The 14,854-nt window shown below is 54.9% G+C and overlaps 1 protein-coding gene across 6 annotated transcripts in view; it reads left to right on the top strand.

Annotated features, from left to right (window-relative positions):
• The first annotated feature begins 1,002 nt into the window (after positions 1-1,002).
• The window catches only part of KRBA1 (KRAB-A domain containing 1), a 16,298-nt gene continuing 2,446 nt past the window's right edge, over positions 1,003-14,854 (top strand). The window contains exons 1-16 of one of the 6 annotated variants that reach the window (XM_006777149.2): positions 1,003-1,602; positions 2,040-2,153; positions 2,857-2,991; positions 3,639-3,806; positions 5,142-5,273; positions 5,477-5,656; positions 6,500-6,655; positions 7,512-7,727; positions 8,157-8,333; positions 8,778-8,951; positions 9,341-9,493; positions 10,206-10,379; positions 11,011-11,235; positions 11,316-11,420; positions 13,516-13,620; positions 14,112-14,273. In XM_006777149.2, coding sequence (XP_006777212.1) covers positions 1,434-1,602; positions 2,040-2,153; positions 2,857-2,991; positions 3,639-3,806; positions 5,142-5,273; positions 5,477-5,656; positions 6,500-6,655; positions 7,512-7,727; positions 8,157-8,333; positions 8,778-8,951; positions 9,341-9,493; positions 10,206-10,379; positions 11,011-11,235; positions 11,316-11,420; positions 13,516-13,620; positions 14,112-14,273 — 2,545 coding nt within the window. In that variant the 5' untranslated portion in view covers positions 1,003-1,433. Of the gene's footprint in view, positions 1,603-2,039; positions 2,154-2,853; positions 2,992-3,638; positions 3,807-5,141; positions 5,274-5,476; positions 5,657-6,499; positions 6,656-7,511; positions 7,728-8,156; positions 8,334-8,777; positions 8,952-9,340; positions 9,494-10,205; positions 10,380-11,010; positions 11,236-11,315; positions 11,421-13,515; positions 13,621-14,111; positions 14,274-14,854 lie in introns of all 6 variants that reach the window. The other 5 variants (XM_006777151.2, XM_006777150.2, XM_015572710.1 and 2 more) reach the window with 5 other exon arrangements.

The following is a 14,854-nucleotide window of genomic DNA, read 5'->3' as shown; positions in this document are numbered from 1 at the left end:
TGTCTGGGCCAGAGGCGTCAGGCCTGGGCAAGGGGCCGATCCTGCGATTGGAGGGGGATGGGGGTCAACGCCTGAGGGGTCCCAGTATGTGAGAGGGGGCAGGCTGGGCTGAGGGACACTACCCCCCACCCCCACCCAGTGCACGAATTTCGTGCACCGGGCCCCTAGTCATTACATAAAAGGGTACGGTCTTTTTTCTTTATTTTTTTTTAGTTTTATTCATTTCAAATGGGCCGGCAGGTACCCTTAGTGTGTGGGTGTTAAAGTTAGAGAGGGCAGAGGAGGGAGGCCGATGGAGCGGAGAGTCTGGCTGGGTGGCTGGGGCACCTGGTACATGGAAATGGGTGTGTTGGGGAAGTTGTACATGCCCACAACCCCCAGCTCTTGTCATCAGATAGGAGGTGTCCAGGCTGCCGCTGTTCACAGCATGGCATGAGTTACCTAGAGAGGAGTCCAGGCAGGGGTCAGCCAATATCCCTGGTCCCGGGAGTGGCCTTGTTAGAAAGGTGGACCCTCCATAACTCGGTATGTCCATACTATCAGCATGTTCTTCCCTGGATTTAACTCAGACCTGCCGAGTCAGCTCTGTGTTGAGCTACCAGAAGTTGGAGAAGAAATGAACATCCAAGGCCGTCCTGATTTGATTCTTCTTACTGGCCTCCGGACGGTGTGTCTGGGTGGAACTCTTGTTTTGTGGGGGCAGAGCCTGATGTTGATTGTTACACCCCTAGGTTATGGTTCTCAGGGAACTGACTTTTACTAACCAAACTCACAGAGGACAGATAGATAAATCGGACGAGACCAGATCCTTAACACATTGTGGACGGGTCAGGAGAATTCTCACTTCATATTACACAGTGTTTTGCAAAGTATCATACTTTAAAAAGATATTAGCTTGTAAGAACATGTAATAAATAACTTCAAACTGCAATGGCTATTTAATTTTAAAGCGTGCCTTTAACATTTATGTAAAACGTTTTTTGTACTCATTCAATAGAAACTTATTTGGCCACTGGGTAAAGCTAGCAATAAAACTACTGGTCCGCATTAATATATAGTAGCTTCCCCTAATCCGTGGTTTTGCTTTTTAGGGTTCAGTTGCCCAGCTTCTGGTGGCCCTGGGCATTCCTTGGCTTGTGGTTGCATCAATCCAGTCTCTGCCTCTGTCGTCACATGGCCTTCTCTTGTGTCTCTCTTCTTATAAGGACGCCAGTCATACTGGGTTAAGGTCCTAGCTTACTCCAGTATGACCTTATTTTAACTAATTACATCCGTAATGACCCTTTTTCCAAATAAGGCCACATTCACAGCATAGCATTTTGGGGACACAGTCGACTCCCATCTGATTGCTGTTGCTCCTTTGCCTGCTCCCGTGTGTCAGAGGCCCACCACATGCTTGCTGCTCCCCACTCCTTTGTGTGCACCTGACCTTGATGGGATGGAACCAGCCCACTCCCCCGAGATTGTGCCCGCAGGTGCCCATCGCCTTCCAGGACCTGGCCGTGCGGTTCTCTGAGGAGGAGTGGCAGCTCCTCGGGGAGAGGCAGAGGGAACTCTACAGGGATGTGATGCAGGAGAACTACCAGGCGCTGGTCTCCCTGGGTAAGGAGCCGGCCGTGCCCTGGGGCCTTTCTGGGGAGGTGTAGCAAGAGCCTGAGCTGAAAGTGGAAGGGGGGCTACATCCAGCAGCCCAGGCCGAGGCCTTAATCTTCCTTTACAAAACAAACGCCGCTGGAGGTGGTGTTCTGAGAGCCTCAGCTGAGCTGGGGGGGCCTCACTGATGTTTTACGCCATTGTTGCTTCTGTGGACTACACTAGGGTTCGGGACTGCTTTGGTGGGGTGCTAAAAAGCTGGCAAAACACTGAGCAAGGTGGTTTCGTGGGTCCTAACACTCTTTGGTTCTTGGGGTTTGGTGGTCACACGAACACATGGGTCAACAGATGCATGGATGTACGGGCATCAGGGCCGCCTGCATGCTTGGGCTTAGGGGGCGGAGGCAAGCTTCCACTCCAGGGGAACTGTCCCTCTTCCTTCTCAGGGACAGCTGACTTGCTCCCCCTCTCTGCCTTCCTGTCTCCTGCGGAGCCTGGAGGAGCCATGAGCAGGAGCAAAGCTGGCGAGGAACAGGAGCCTCCTAAGGGAGGTGCCGTAGGTGAGTAATCTTGGTAGAGGGCCAGGCCCCTTTGGGTGTCCTGGTCCCCCCAGGAAGCCTGGACCCGAGTGGACTCACTCTTTTCCCTCCCACCATGTGGACCTTAGCTCCCAGCTCCACTTCACATGGGACACTGTGACATCAGTCCTCTCCACCCCACCAAGCTCCTGACCCTAACCCCACCTTGACCTTTCACCCCTCATCCCTCTGGGCTGGGAGCTTGGTACACTTGCCCAGTGAGTTATCTGCTCAGGGAAAACCTGGGGTCGCCCTTGGAGTGCATCACCTCTGTGGGCTCCCTTCCTGCCACCACCCATGCAGAGCCCACCTAAAGTTCCCGAAGGTGCTGCCACAGGCTGGCACCCAGAGCTCAGCCTGGGCAAGGCCTGGAGATTTAGGGGGGGCAGTGCCAGGAAAGGCAGAGGGCTCCAATGGTGAGAGAGGATGGGGATGCAAGCTTTGGTGTTCCCCTCAGAGGAGTACCAGGTAATGAAGACAGCATATAGAAGAGGCCAGTTACCCGGGGTCCCAGCTCCAGTCCTGGCTGTGCCCGTGGGCAGGTCACCAGGCCTGAGCCTGGTCCTCTTTATCTCATAGCCGTCGGCCGCTCCTTATGTGGTTGCGGGACCACATGAAATGCATACAGCAGTGTGAGTGCGGAGCTGACGTAGGGAGTGGGGATTCACTGTGGCCTCTCCAGCAGGAGGAGCACCCCAGCACAGCCTGCACCTCACCGCCCTAGTGCAGCTGGTGAAAGAGATTCCGGGGTTCCTGTTTGGGGAAATCGGCTCTGAGAGCGGGAGAGCCGGCCTGGATGGGGAACAGGCGAACCCCGAAGGTAAGTCGGAATGCAGGGCACCCTTTGCACTCCACAAGGTGAAGTTTAAGCTGTGAGCAGTGCCATGTGTGTGCTGTGTGCCTGCCTAGCTGCTGCCAGACCCTAGGTGGAGTCGTTCCATTTCATGAATGCCCTGGCAGCGTGCCTGCCTCAGACATGGAGAGCTGATGGAACAGCAGCCTCTGAGTTTTCTCACAGTGGTTTCTACATGGCTTCATCCACATCCTGTGGCCACGTCACGTTGTGCCCTGCGTGGCAGGTGAAGCCAGTCCTGTTCTAAGGTGAGGAAGGCTACGCTGTGCCTTGTTTGAATGGCCAGTGGGGACAAAGGTCCCCCTCCCAGCCTGTGCTCTTCCCACCTCATCAGTCTCTCCTTCTCACTGGCCCTTCCCAGCTCAGGCCTCACCTCCTCAGGGGCTTTCCCCATCAGCCCGAGCCTATAGGGTTCCTTTGAGTCTGCTCTGTTGATAGTAACCGAAATAGAAAGGGGGGGTGGGTGGGAGGGATCTAATCAGAACAAGACTGTGACAGTGAGTCGACATTTTAAGCTCAGGAGTGACAAGGCAGAGCTTACTGATGTCCTGTTAGTGGAATATGGCAAGGAAGGGCCGGAATGGAGCACTTTACCTGCTGGGCATCAATCTCAGCTTCCAGGGTCCTCTCTCTCCTCCCGATAGCAGCTGTGACGGTGGCAACTTGCCCTCTCCAAGGCCTGCTCAACTGCCTTCCAGACACGCCCGTCCACCAGCCCAGCAGTAGCTCATCGTCCAGCAGTTCACCCGGAGCCAGGAGGCAGGGAAGCCCTCTCCCCATCAGTGAGTGTGACTCAGTGGGGGCAGGTTCCAACTCTGGATTCAGGAGAACCGGGCCCATGCCTTATTCCAGTGATGGCGAACCTATGACACGCGTGTCAGAGGTGACACGCAAACTCATTTTTTTGGTTGATTTTTCTTTGTTAAATGGCATTTAAATATATAAAATAAATATCAAAAATATAAGTCTTTTTTTTACTATGGTTGCAAATATCAAAAAATTTCTATATGTGACACGGCACCAGAGTTAAGTTAGGGTTTCTCTACATGCTGACACGCTGAGCTCAAAAGGTTCACCATCACTGCCCTATTCATTTCTCTAAGACTTGGTTTCCCTTGTTGCTAAATGGGGACAAGCTCCCTGGAGAGCAGGACAAGTGCTCAGCCTCTGTCTGTGAACCAAAGAGGAGGTGTGGTGCTCAGTGCCCGGGTGGCCTGTCACCCAGCCCTGCTCATGGAGTACTGTGTGCTCACGCTGATGATGCACATAAGTGGGGGCCGCTGCTGACATACAAGCCTATCAGCAGGTAACATACCTGTGCATATCTGATCTGATTCTCAGACCTTCTCATTAAGGCAACCCTAAGAGCAGAAGAGGGCCCTAACTGGTTTGGCTCAGTGGATAGAGCGTCGGCCTGCGGATTAAAGGGTCCCAGGTTCGATTCCGGTCAAGGGCATCTACCTTGGTTGCGGGCACTTCCCTAGTGGGGAGTGTGCAGGAGGCAGCTGATCGATGTTTCTCTCTCATCGATGTTTCTAACTCTCTATCCCTCTCCTTACCTCTCTGTAAAAAAAAAATCAATAAATTATATTTTAAAAAAAAAGAGCAGAAGAGGGCAAGGGTAGTTATCAGAATTTCTCTGGGGGATCTCACTTTATTTTTTTCAATTTTTACATTTGTCTAAATATCTGTTTTATTAAAAATATTTTAAATTAATATGGAATAAAATTGGTACTCCTGGAAAACATACCCCAATGGGCCTGTGGCTTCAAGTGTCGCCTGGTAGATTTGCTCTGGGGTTTCCAAGACTCCACATTTGACAAACATGAGTGCAGAATGAGGGCCTGTATGTTGAGATTGCTGGTGTCACTTGCTGAGCCAAAGTCAGAGGCTGGAGTTGGGGGAGGGTCCCAGGCATTTGGAGTGAACAGTCTTGGTATTTACAATTATCCCAGGAGGAAGCAAGCCTTGTAGGAGCTGGCTCTACAAGTAGTTCAGGTTGCCCCCTGGGAATTTGGGGGCTGGAGAGGCCTCTCCCTCTGTGGATACCAGATCTGGGCAATTCCCTGGGGTCAGGAGCCAGGGCTGGAATGGCCTTCCTGTCTCTCTTGCTACAGAAACTGTAGACACACAGGAGCCTATGGAGAAGGAAGGCCCTGGAGCCCCAGACGGGAAATGCAGTCCTCTCACCTGTAGCCCTAGCAGAAGGAAGAGCCACAGAAAACAGCAGAGAGGGACTTCAGGAGCAGGTGAGAGGCTGGCTTTCCTGAGAGTGGGTCTGTCCTGGAGCTGAGTGGGATAGGGAAATGGAGGCATGTCCTCTCCCATCTCAGCCTCTAGACAACCCAACAGAGCAGGGGCCCTCCCATTCTCACAGGTGGGGGATCTCAAATGCCCTGTCATCTCACAGCTGCCACCATCAGGGCTGCACTGACGTTGGCCGATCTTTCAGGTCCCACAGGAACCTCTGGGAGCAGCCCCTTGCAAGGTCTCATCAACTGCCTGAAGGAAATCCTTGTGCCTGGGCCCCAGCACCCTGAGGCGTCCTCGAGCTTACCGCCTCCTGTCCCAGGCCTGGACATGTCACGGCTAACCCGGGTGGAGCTGGGACCTGGGAGCCCACCCTGGGGAGGTGAGTCCTATGGACCTGTCTCAGGCCAAGGTTTCTGAAGCCTCTAAAACTCGAATTGGCTTTCTAGAGCTATTTCCCTTTAAATCGAGTGTCTTCCTGAAGGATCATTCTCGACTTGGCTGCTGCATATCATCAGGGTCATATTTCTGGAGCCAGGTGGCTTTTTAGAATAGCATGTAGGCAGCTGGTAGAAGGAAACTCAAAGCAGACCCTGGATCCTTTTGTGTTCTTTACGCGCCCGTTTGTGGGATGTCAGAGGAGGATGTGCTGAGTGAGTTCGACACTTACCGTGGAATTGGGCGATCAGGGCAGTATGATGGGGCGAGGAATGCCTGTCCTGGAGTCTGACATCTGTTAACTGTGCAGACTCAAGACTCCTGAAGTCTTGAGCCTCAGTTTCGCCATCTGTAAAAGAGGGTCATTGTTTCCGCCTAAGAGGGCTGTGTGAGGCTTAAGTACAGTAATGTGCGTGTGCATTCGTGCGTGCGTGCGTGTAAAAGGCTTGGCCTCCTCAATATAAGTCCTGTTCAGGGCCAGGAGAACTGTCTACAAGCAGCGACCCATCAGCCCATTCCTTCGTTTGTGTTCAGAGTCACACCGTGTGCTCTGCCTTTATCGTCCCTTCTCTTTTCTGTCCAGTTCTGGGAGGTATGGAGACAGAGATTTTAAACCTGCCACCAAGACGACAGTGGCCTGTGCAAAACTGAATGAGTTACAGATGACCCACACCTCCAGATTTCTGGCCCTGAACTCTTACCTGCCTACCTGGATTGCCCACCTGTTGTTTTCACAAAGACTGAGGACACTGGGCTCAGGGTGGAAATGTGTTGCTTTTTCCTGTAGTGAAAACAGAGGCAGCGTCTGGGGATTGTCCCCTCCAGGGGCTGCTGAACTGTCTGAAGGAGATCCCAGTGGCCCAGGACACGCACCCCAGCCCTTCAGGAGCAGGGGAACCTCGGCTGCAGGAGGATCTGGGGGCCTGGGGAAGGAATTCTGGAGGTAAAGGCACTGGCTGCACTGGGAGGGCCTTGGACGTCATCCATTCCTTCCTCTGCTCTAGGCAGGGCCGTGGGTGACCCTCACAGTGAGACACTCAGGCCACATTCCTGTGTGTTGGTTGGAGTGGCCAGATGTTGGGGATTGTCAAGTCACGAAAGAGTTGCTTCATCAGTCCAGATCGGCTCTTAGAGTAGGAGCCAGGAGTTCCAGAAGGAAGGAAGGGATGGTATAGGGCAGTGGTCGGCAAACTGTGGCTCGCGAGCCACATGAGGCTCTTTGGCCCCTTGAGTGTGGCTCTTCCTAAGCCTTAGGAGTACCCTAATTAAGTTAATAACAATGTACCTACCTATATAGTTTAAGTTTAAAAAATTTGGCTCTCAAAAGAAATTTCAATCGTTGTACTGTTGATATTTGGCTCTGTTGACTAATGAGTTTGCCGACCACTGGTGTAGGGGAAGGAGACTGAGAACAGAAGACAGAGCTCAGCCCAGTAGACATTTGGGGCATAATTTGGATGTGGGGGTTCTCATCATGTCCTACTAGGCTGGGATAGTATTTCCACACTCTCAGCTCTCCTGTGCTCCGCAGCTTCTCGGGACGTTGAGAAAGTCTAATGGAGACAGGTGTGCTGGCCTTGGAGGAAAGACCTGATAGGTGCTCCCTGGGAGGACTGACCTGGCTCCTCTGGAAACCTCTAGAGGTGCCCCTCTGAGGGGCAGGGGGGTGAGGGAAGGCTGGTGGCAGGACAGGAAGTGTGAGTTGGTCCATGTGCTGGTGACTGAGTGTGACTACCTCAGAGGGGAGACTTGGAAACCCTGTCGTAACCCATGAGGGCCTCATGGAGGGCTTCCTGCAGGGCCCAGATCCCTCCAGACTCGTCCTTCCTGCTCCGGTGCTGGCGCTGGCCGTGTGCTCTCTGTGAAGATGGAGGATGGCTGGGCCCGGAGCCCCCCAGTGCCTGCATCCTGTCAGCTCCGCAGGCGGACCCACAGACCCTCTGCCACCAGCAGTCCCGGGGGTGACGGAGACACCAGTGGGGACCAAGTGCTCAGATGGGGCCCCACAGCGCAAGGTGAGACCTGGGTCTTTTGCTTGAGTCCTAATGGGGTTCTCAGCCCCCAATAGAGTTATGCCTGTCCACAGGGGAAGAGCCCACTGTCCTCAAGCAACTAATGCCCTCTTTTAATCCACTCCCTCCGGAATCCAGCCTTGCCCAGGAGCCCTCCCTTATAAGGACCTTCACTTGCAGAGATTTCCCGACTGTCAGGGAAATCTCATACATGTGGGTCTACCACCTGCCCCAGAGCCTGGGGGACAGTCTGTGTCATCCCCCATATGAACAGAGCAGATCTAAGTCCCCCAAGGAGGGTGTCCTGCCTGGCAGGCTCCCATACTTGGTGCAGGACTTCTCACCCCAGCAGAAGGTGGGTGGGGCAGCCAGCCTGGGGCCAGGCCAGGGGACCTGCCAGAGATGGTGATAGGGCCATCTCCCCTGTCCCAGCCAGCAGTGCCTCGAGCTCACCTCTGGAAGCCCTGGAGGCCTGTCTGAAGGGCATTCCCCTGAGTGGGTCGTTACCTCCCCAGCCGCCGCCGGCCACCTCTTGGTTCCAGAGCTCCCATCCAGGAGACCCCGGGTCTCAGAGGCCTGAGCTGAACCCCCGAGGATCACACAGTCAAGGTAGACTTGGCCATGCCCTGGGGATGGCGTTTGTCCCTGCACAGCACACGGGTGGGGTGGGGTGAGGGGCGCGTTGCTGAGGACACTGTTATGTCCTCCTCTTTGGGTCTCGTAAAGTGCAAGCCCTTCTCCCCTCCCTCCCACCCCCAGTCTCTTTCATGCCTGCCCTCTAACAGCTCCTGAATTGGGTGGAAGTCAGTTAAACTGTTCCTGCCCACTGCCTTCTCTAAGAGCTCTTACTCTAGCCCCCTGAGACCAATGGCTGGGGTCATGTGGGTTAACATGCTGTGGTATTTTAATCAGTGCTGTGAGCTCCCTAACCAAAGAGAGACCCCAGTGGAAGATCCTTGGGGCAGGGCTCCTGGGCATCTTCCTACAGCTCGGGACCCAGGGACCTCTTTGTTAGTGGTTTTCCCATGATGCCAGCTGTGTTGTTTCCTGCAGGACTGACTATGGGGTCTCTTCCGGCTCTGGGTCTGCAAGGGTTTGTCAGAGATGGCCCTGCCCTCGCCCCAGGTCCCCACAGCACCCCCACCAGCTTCTCCTCATCCAGCAGTACTGATGGGGACCTGGATTTCCAGATCTCTGAGGGCAGCCAGGGACGTAGGCCTGAAAAAGGTGAGCTGGCCAGCCTAAGGCTCGGGATCAACCCTGGGAAAAGGTGGGAGGCGTCCCAGCCCACTGTGGTGTCCAGCATATCCTAGTCAGGTCCCCGTGCCCATGCTGGCAGCAGACCTGGGTGCCCTTATCACAGTCCACTGACCTGACTTCCAAATAGGCGGCCAAGACATGTTGGTCCAGCTTGAGCAGGGCCACTCAGAGCCTGGACTGACACATGCTTGGGGCCAGGTCCTGAGTTCAGGTATCCTGCACTGCCATGACAGGTCCAGTGCTCTGTGCCTCCTCCCCTGGGCTCAGCTGCCCTGGACACAGTGCAGGCAAGGTCCCTGGGGTTCGCAGACACTGAGCTCTGACTGTCTGACACTACAAATGTTGGGTTTTCATAGGAATTCCAGTCCGTAGTGCCCCACTCCAGCGCCTGGAGAATTGTCTCAGGGAGATATCTGTGCCCAGGTCACAGCCCACCTGGTCCTGGTCCTCTGCAGGGGACAGAGAACCACAGAGAGTGGAGCCCAAGAACTGGATGTCAGACAAGGAAGGTAAAGCATGGTTGCGGGGGGTCTAGGAGTAGGAAAAGGGCCACATTCACCCCTGAGATGAAAAGACACTCTGGCCCTAGCCAGTTGGGCTCAATGGATAAAGCGACAGCCTGCGGACTGAAGGGTCCTGGGTTTGATCTCGGTCAAGGACACATACCTAGGTTGTGGGCTTGATCCCCTGTAGGGGGCATGCAGGAGGCAGCCAATCAGTGATTCTCATCATTGATGTTTCCATCTCTCTCTCCCTCTCCCTTCCTCTCTGAAGTCAATAAAAATATTTTTTTAAAAAGAAAAGACTCTCGGGAAATGACCTGGGCAGAGGCTAGTGTGAGGCCAGAAAGCCAGAGAGCACTGCCCGCCTCTGCATGGCGGGTGCAGTCGGGGCAGGGCTCTCTGCTGCTGAGTTCAGGACTGAGCCTGGCCTTGGCTGTGGAGGAGCGTCTTTCGACTGTGGCTGTCCTGGCCCCATATGCTTGGGTCTGGCATAGTCACTGGGCTGTGGGGCTCCCAGGAGTGCAGGTAGCTGGGTCTGAAGAGATCCCAGAGGATTTAGGTGCCCCTGGGAACATCTGCAGGGCTGGTGTGTGTTCCGCACCTGGAACACGTGTGCCCGAGAGTACAACGATGACAGTTTTCTGTCCACTGACTTGTTTCCTTGGTGCCAACACAGAGCCCTGGGGCTGACAGGCCTTTGGGCCTCTCATTAAAACAGGACTGAGGAGAGAGGTGTGTGAACCAGTCCATCTTAGGGGGGCCGTGCCCACCAGGAGCCTGCGGCCAGCCAGCCCACAGGCACTCACCTCTAGCAGTGTCCCCGCCTGCTGCCAGCGAGGGCTCAAAGACCACGTGGCCACCAGGCCAGGACCATGGAGGTGGCTCCAGGACGGTGAGCTCACATTTGCCCTCAGCACTTCCTGGGATGTTTTCGCTCCAAACAGAGTCTTTGATGAGGGAATCGATTTCCCTTCCGTCTCTGTTCCTCTTCCTTCCCTGTCACACACCCGTTCGTTCCCCAGGCTGCCAGCTGAGCACGTGAGTGAGTGCAGGGGCTCCCTCTGCTGCTGTGGCCACTGTGTTTAACTTGAAGCAGAATTCTGTCCTTGACCTGCCAAAGTGCTAGTAGGCTCTGACTTGTGTGAATAAATATGGTGTTTCTGACACTCCTACCAGGCAAGAGCTGATTTTGGGGGCTTCCTGTGGGCTTAACTGAGTCTCTGCTGTTGGACACTGGTCCTGAGGGAGTGGAGTAGGAGGACCCAGGGCCTGGCTGGAACCGACTACTAGTGACTTTCAGTAACTTGAGTCTTCCAGAAAGTTCCCCAGCTGGATTTCCACAGGGGTTGGGGGCCTAGCCAGGCTCTGGCTTCACTTCTCTCCACCGTCATGGCAGAGAGGATGTTCAGGTCCACCGGAGCTGGTCTGGGGCCGGTGACTGGGCTGTGCGCCTGTTCATTCAGGCAGAGGGTCCTCCTACCTGTCAAGCTGATGGACAGAAGGTTCTTCTGTCATTTGCCCAGGGACAGCCACCACACCCTCCCCGCTTCACTGCCTGGAGAACTCTCTGAAGGGGATCTTGCCTGGGAGGCCCCTGCGCTTCACATGCTTGGCCCTCCCCGGCCCCAGCCCGAGCCCCAGCCCTGGCCCCGGCACCGTCACTGGCTCCAGCTCCAGCTCCAGCCTCAGCAGCTCAGAAGGGGAAGACCCAAGGCTGGAGCCTGAGCTCTGGCAGCCACTACTGCAGGGTAAGCTTGTGGGGGAGAGGGAGACAGGAAGCTATGCCCCAGGCTGAGGCCCCCACCCTGATACCAGCTTTGTGATGCAGAGAGGGACCCTCTTCCCAGCAGCAAGAGACCTGGCCCTCCGACCCCAAGCCCTGGTGAAGGTCCAAGGAGAACAGAGCCCAGGGACCACTTCGGTCTCAGGACAGGTGAGCCTGGGGCCTCCTGAGTGGGGCACGTCCCCAGGAGGACCACAGTCCAGAGGCTGGGTTCTCTGAGTCCCACCTGTCACTTTGTCTGACTCTTGCCAGAAAATTCTCTGCTTTTGTCATGCTTGAGTTCCCTGTAAGATGAGCTGTATACGAGAGAGAAGGTGGGGCTATTGAGGCACTCAGGGTTCCAGGAGGGTTAAATGAGTGTATTTGATTAGAAAACCTAGCCATGAACTTAATATATATGTTATAATCTCTCTCTATATATAAAAGCCTAAGCAACCATTATGACCGGAACAACTGGTCCACCAGTCACTGTGATGCACACTGACCACCAGGGGGCAGACGCTCAATGCAAGAGCTGTCCCCTGGTGGTCAGCGCACTCCCACAGCCAACCTCCAGTGGCAGGCCAGTAGCCCATGGTCCCTCCCCCTCCCCCACCTCTGGTTGGCCCCCATCAGCATCAGCCCCTGGTGCTAAACCTTCCAGACCACCTGCTTCTGGGTTGGGGTTTTGTACGTAGTAGAGCAGCTCCCTCGCTGTGATGTACTAAAAGTCAGCCCTCGACACAAGGGTTTGTCTCGCTCCCATCTGTCCTCTCCCTTCCCTGGGGGCCATTCACCCACAGTGGTGGCAGCCAGGGAAGGAGGAGAGGGGAGGCAGGAGGCCGGGAACCGTCCAGTGGCGGGGCAGGGTAGGCGTTGGCATCCAGCTACTATTGCCTCCTCTCCTGACCCTTCCGGGGCCTTTGGGCCCTGGGCTGGGATGAGGAACTGGGGGGTGGGTGGCGGCCCCTTTCCCAGGGGGGCTGAGGGCTGGCTCCCTCCTTGGAGCCTGCTGCCAACCTCCTGCGGTCCATCCTCCCAACCCCATGCACCAATTTGTGCACCGGGCCTCTAGTGTTATCCTATATAATAAAAGCCTAATATGTAAACCGACCCAACGACGAATGACTAGTCACTATGACGTGAACTGACCACCAGGGGGCAGATGCTCAACCCAGGAGCTGCCCCCAGCCCGGAGACCCCAGGCCAGCCAAGGCGGGTGCCAGCAGGGGGCCCCTGATCACCCCACAGATTGGCCCTGATGGCCAGCCAGGCCTAGTTACTCTACCCATGCACAAATTTTGTGCATCAGGCATCTAGTATATATAATATGTATGTATTATATACACTTAATGTGTACACACACACACACACACACACACACACACACGCTGTTGTGTGGGCCCAGCCTGTGGATAGTGATACTCTCTCTAGGAATGCCTGAGGCGCTCACCCAGCCTTCTTTCTCAGTACAAACCCCACCAATCCCTCCACCTGGGCCAGTGTTCTGGCTGGGCCACCCTGTGCTGCTTAAGATCATAGGACGCACTTCAGCAAAACCATCAGAGAACTTTAAGGAGCAGGATTTATACTCAGGTCACGAGAGAGGAAAGAGCACGAGGGCCTGGTGCTCTGTCTTGGTCACCGTCGTGGTGGGTGTCTAGGGTTTGGTGGGTTCACTCTTTATTGGCTAATTTGAAACATGAGAGTGGGAATCAGGACGCAGGAAGGGAGAAGCAGTGTCTCTCAGACGGTCAGTTATCTAGGTCAGTGGTCGGCAAACTGCGGCCCCTTGAGTGTGGCTCTTCCACAAAATACCACGTGTGGGCGCGCACGTACAGTGCGATTGAAACTTTGTGGCCACACTCAAGGGGCCAAAGAGCTGCATGTGGCTCGTGAGCCGCAGTTTGCTGACCACTGATCTAGGTCATCCAGGCTTTCTGAAAGAGGGACCCTTCCCGGGGGTGGGGCAGCCTGGATCCTCCCTGGTTGCTGGCCAGGAGCTGTCATACCCCTGGCAGTATGTTTATGTGAGATGGACATCTTCTGAAATGGACGCCTTGGCAATCCAGAGCTTAATGCCAGGGTCTTACACTGCATGTAAATAATAAACCTTTTTAAAATCTGGCAATAAACATAAAAGTGTCAGAAGTGAGACTCCACCTGGGAGAACTTCGAGGTTGTCCTGCCAAGAAAGCTGGAAACACTGCCTGCTACCCCAGGCCACCTCGCTTCTCAGTCCAGGCCTGACCTGGTGTTTGACCAGCAGGAAAAGCAGAGGAGAAGACGGGAGGCAGGTCCCAGGCTCCCCGGACAGAAGTGTGCTTGGAGACCCCAGGCCGGCCTAGCCCCCTGGGCAGCACCCAAGGAGGTACGGGTGGAGTGACTGGTTGGGGAGGGGGCTGAATCCTTCCAGTTCAGGCTGATGGCCCAGGAAATCTTTGGCCTTTCTGCAGCCCAGGCTGTCCCCACATTCCTCACTGCCCAGTGGGGCTGGTGGAAAAGAGCACAGAGTGTCCCCAGCATGTCCCTGGTAGAGTCTCACTGGTGGTGGGACCTGCAGATCATGGTCGTCTCTACCTGCTCTCCCCGGCCCCCACCCCCTGGTGGAGCCAGAGGTGTCAGCAGAGGACCACAGACAGTCCGGTTCCCAACCCCAGTCACATGGGCCCCAGCAAAGCAATTAGACCAGAGTTGGGCTCCCAGGTGGGCCAAGTTGCCCGTTTTGCATCTCATTTAATCAGTATTTGAGAGTTGAAAGCTTGATTTTTTTTTAGGTCGTGCCCAAGTATTCCCATGTTAGAATTGCTTTGTCAAAATGATACATGTGCACACCCCAAGTGTTTTGTGCTCTTTCTGCAGGGGCAGCTGGGAGTATCTGCCCTGCCCCTCAGCCAGAGAAAAGGCCCAGGCTGGGGCCCTGCCAGCCTCCTGGGTCACCCGCTCGGCCCCTGTCCTGCAAGCTCAGGGTTAGTGAAGAATCCAGGGATCCGGTGCCTGGACACAGAGGACCAAGTGTTGCAGGTGATGTGGTGGCCTCCCCGTCCCCTCAAGTTGTCAGGAGCCCTGGGCAGAGGGGTGGGCATGGGTCAGCATCTGTACAGCCACCCAACCCCTTCCCACTGCTCAGCTCCTTCCTGCAGGGTCACAGGGGAGAAAGTTTTTTTTTAACACTCTTCCAGAATTGTTTGGGTCACAGGTAGGAAGAGTCTCACCTTGAACTCACTTCAAGTTGCTTATTTCATTTCAGTGTTTTCTTACAGAAATAGCTGGCTTTTTCATAAAAACATAGATACCTTTCGGAGGCAAAACAGAAATCAAGATGTACCAGAATGGATACACCCAGAATCAAAGTTCAGAGTTTGAGTGGACTTTAGAGAACAGACGAGGAAACAGGCCTAGTCACATGGTGTGACCTGGCCATGGGCATCCTGAAGATAGCAGATGTGGTTCCACAGCACACCTGGCCCAAAGGACGTGCCTCCCTAACCACGTTAAGACATGGGCTGGGTTTCCTGATTTCTAGGATTTGCACGGGGATCCTCACACCAGACTGGAAGTGTGACCTGGTGGTTCCATTGCTGGGGTGATGGGGTCCTGCAGAC

This window comes from Myotis davidii, unplaced genomic scaffold, assembly GCF_000327345.1.
Source record: "Myotis davidii unplaced genomic scaffold, ASM32734v1 scaffold49, whole genome shotgun sequence".
In the NCBI taxonomy this organism is placed as follows: Eukaryota; Metazoa; Chordata; class Mammalia; order Chiroptera; family Vespertilionidae; genus Myotis; species Myotis davidii.
This window is presented reverse-complemented; position numbering and strand designations above follow the sequence as displayed.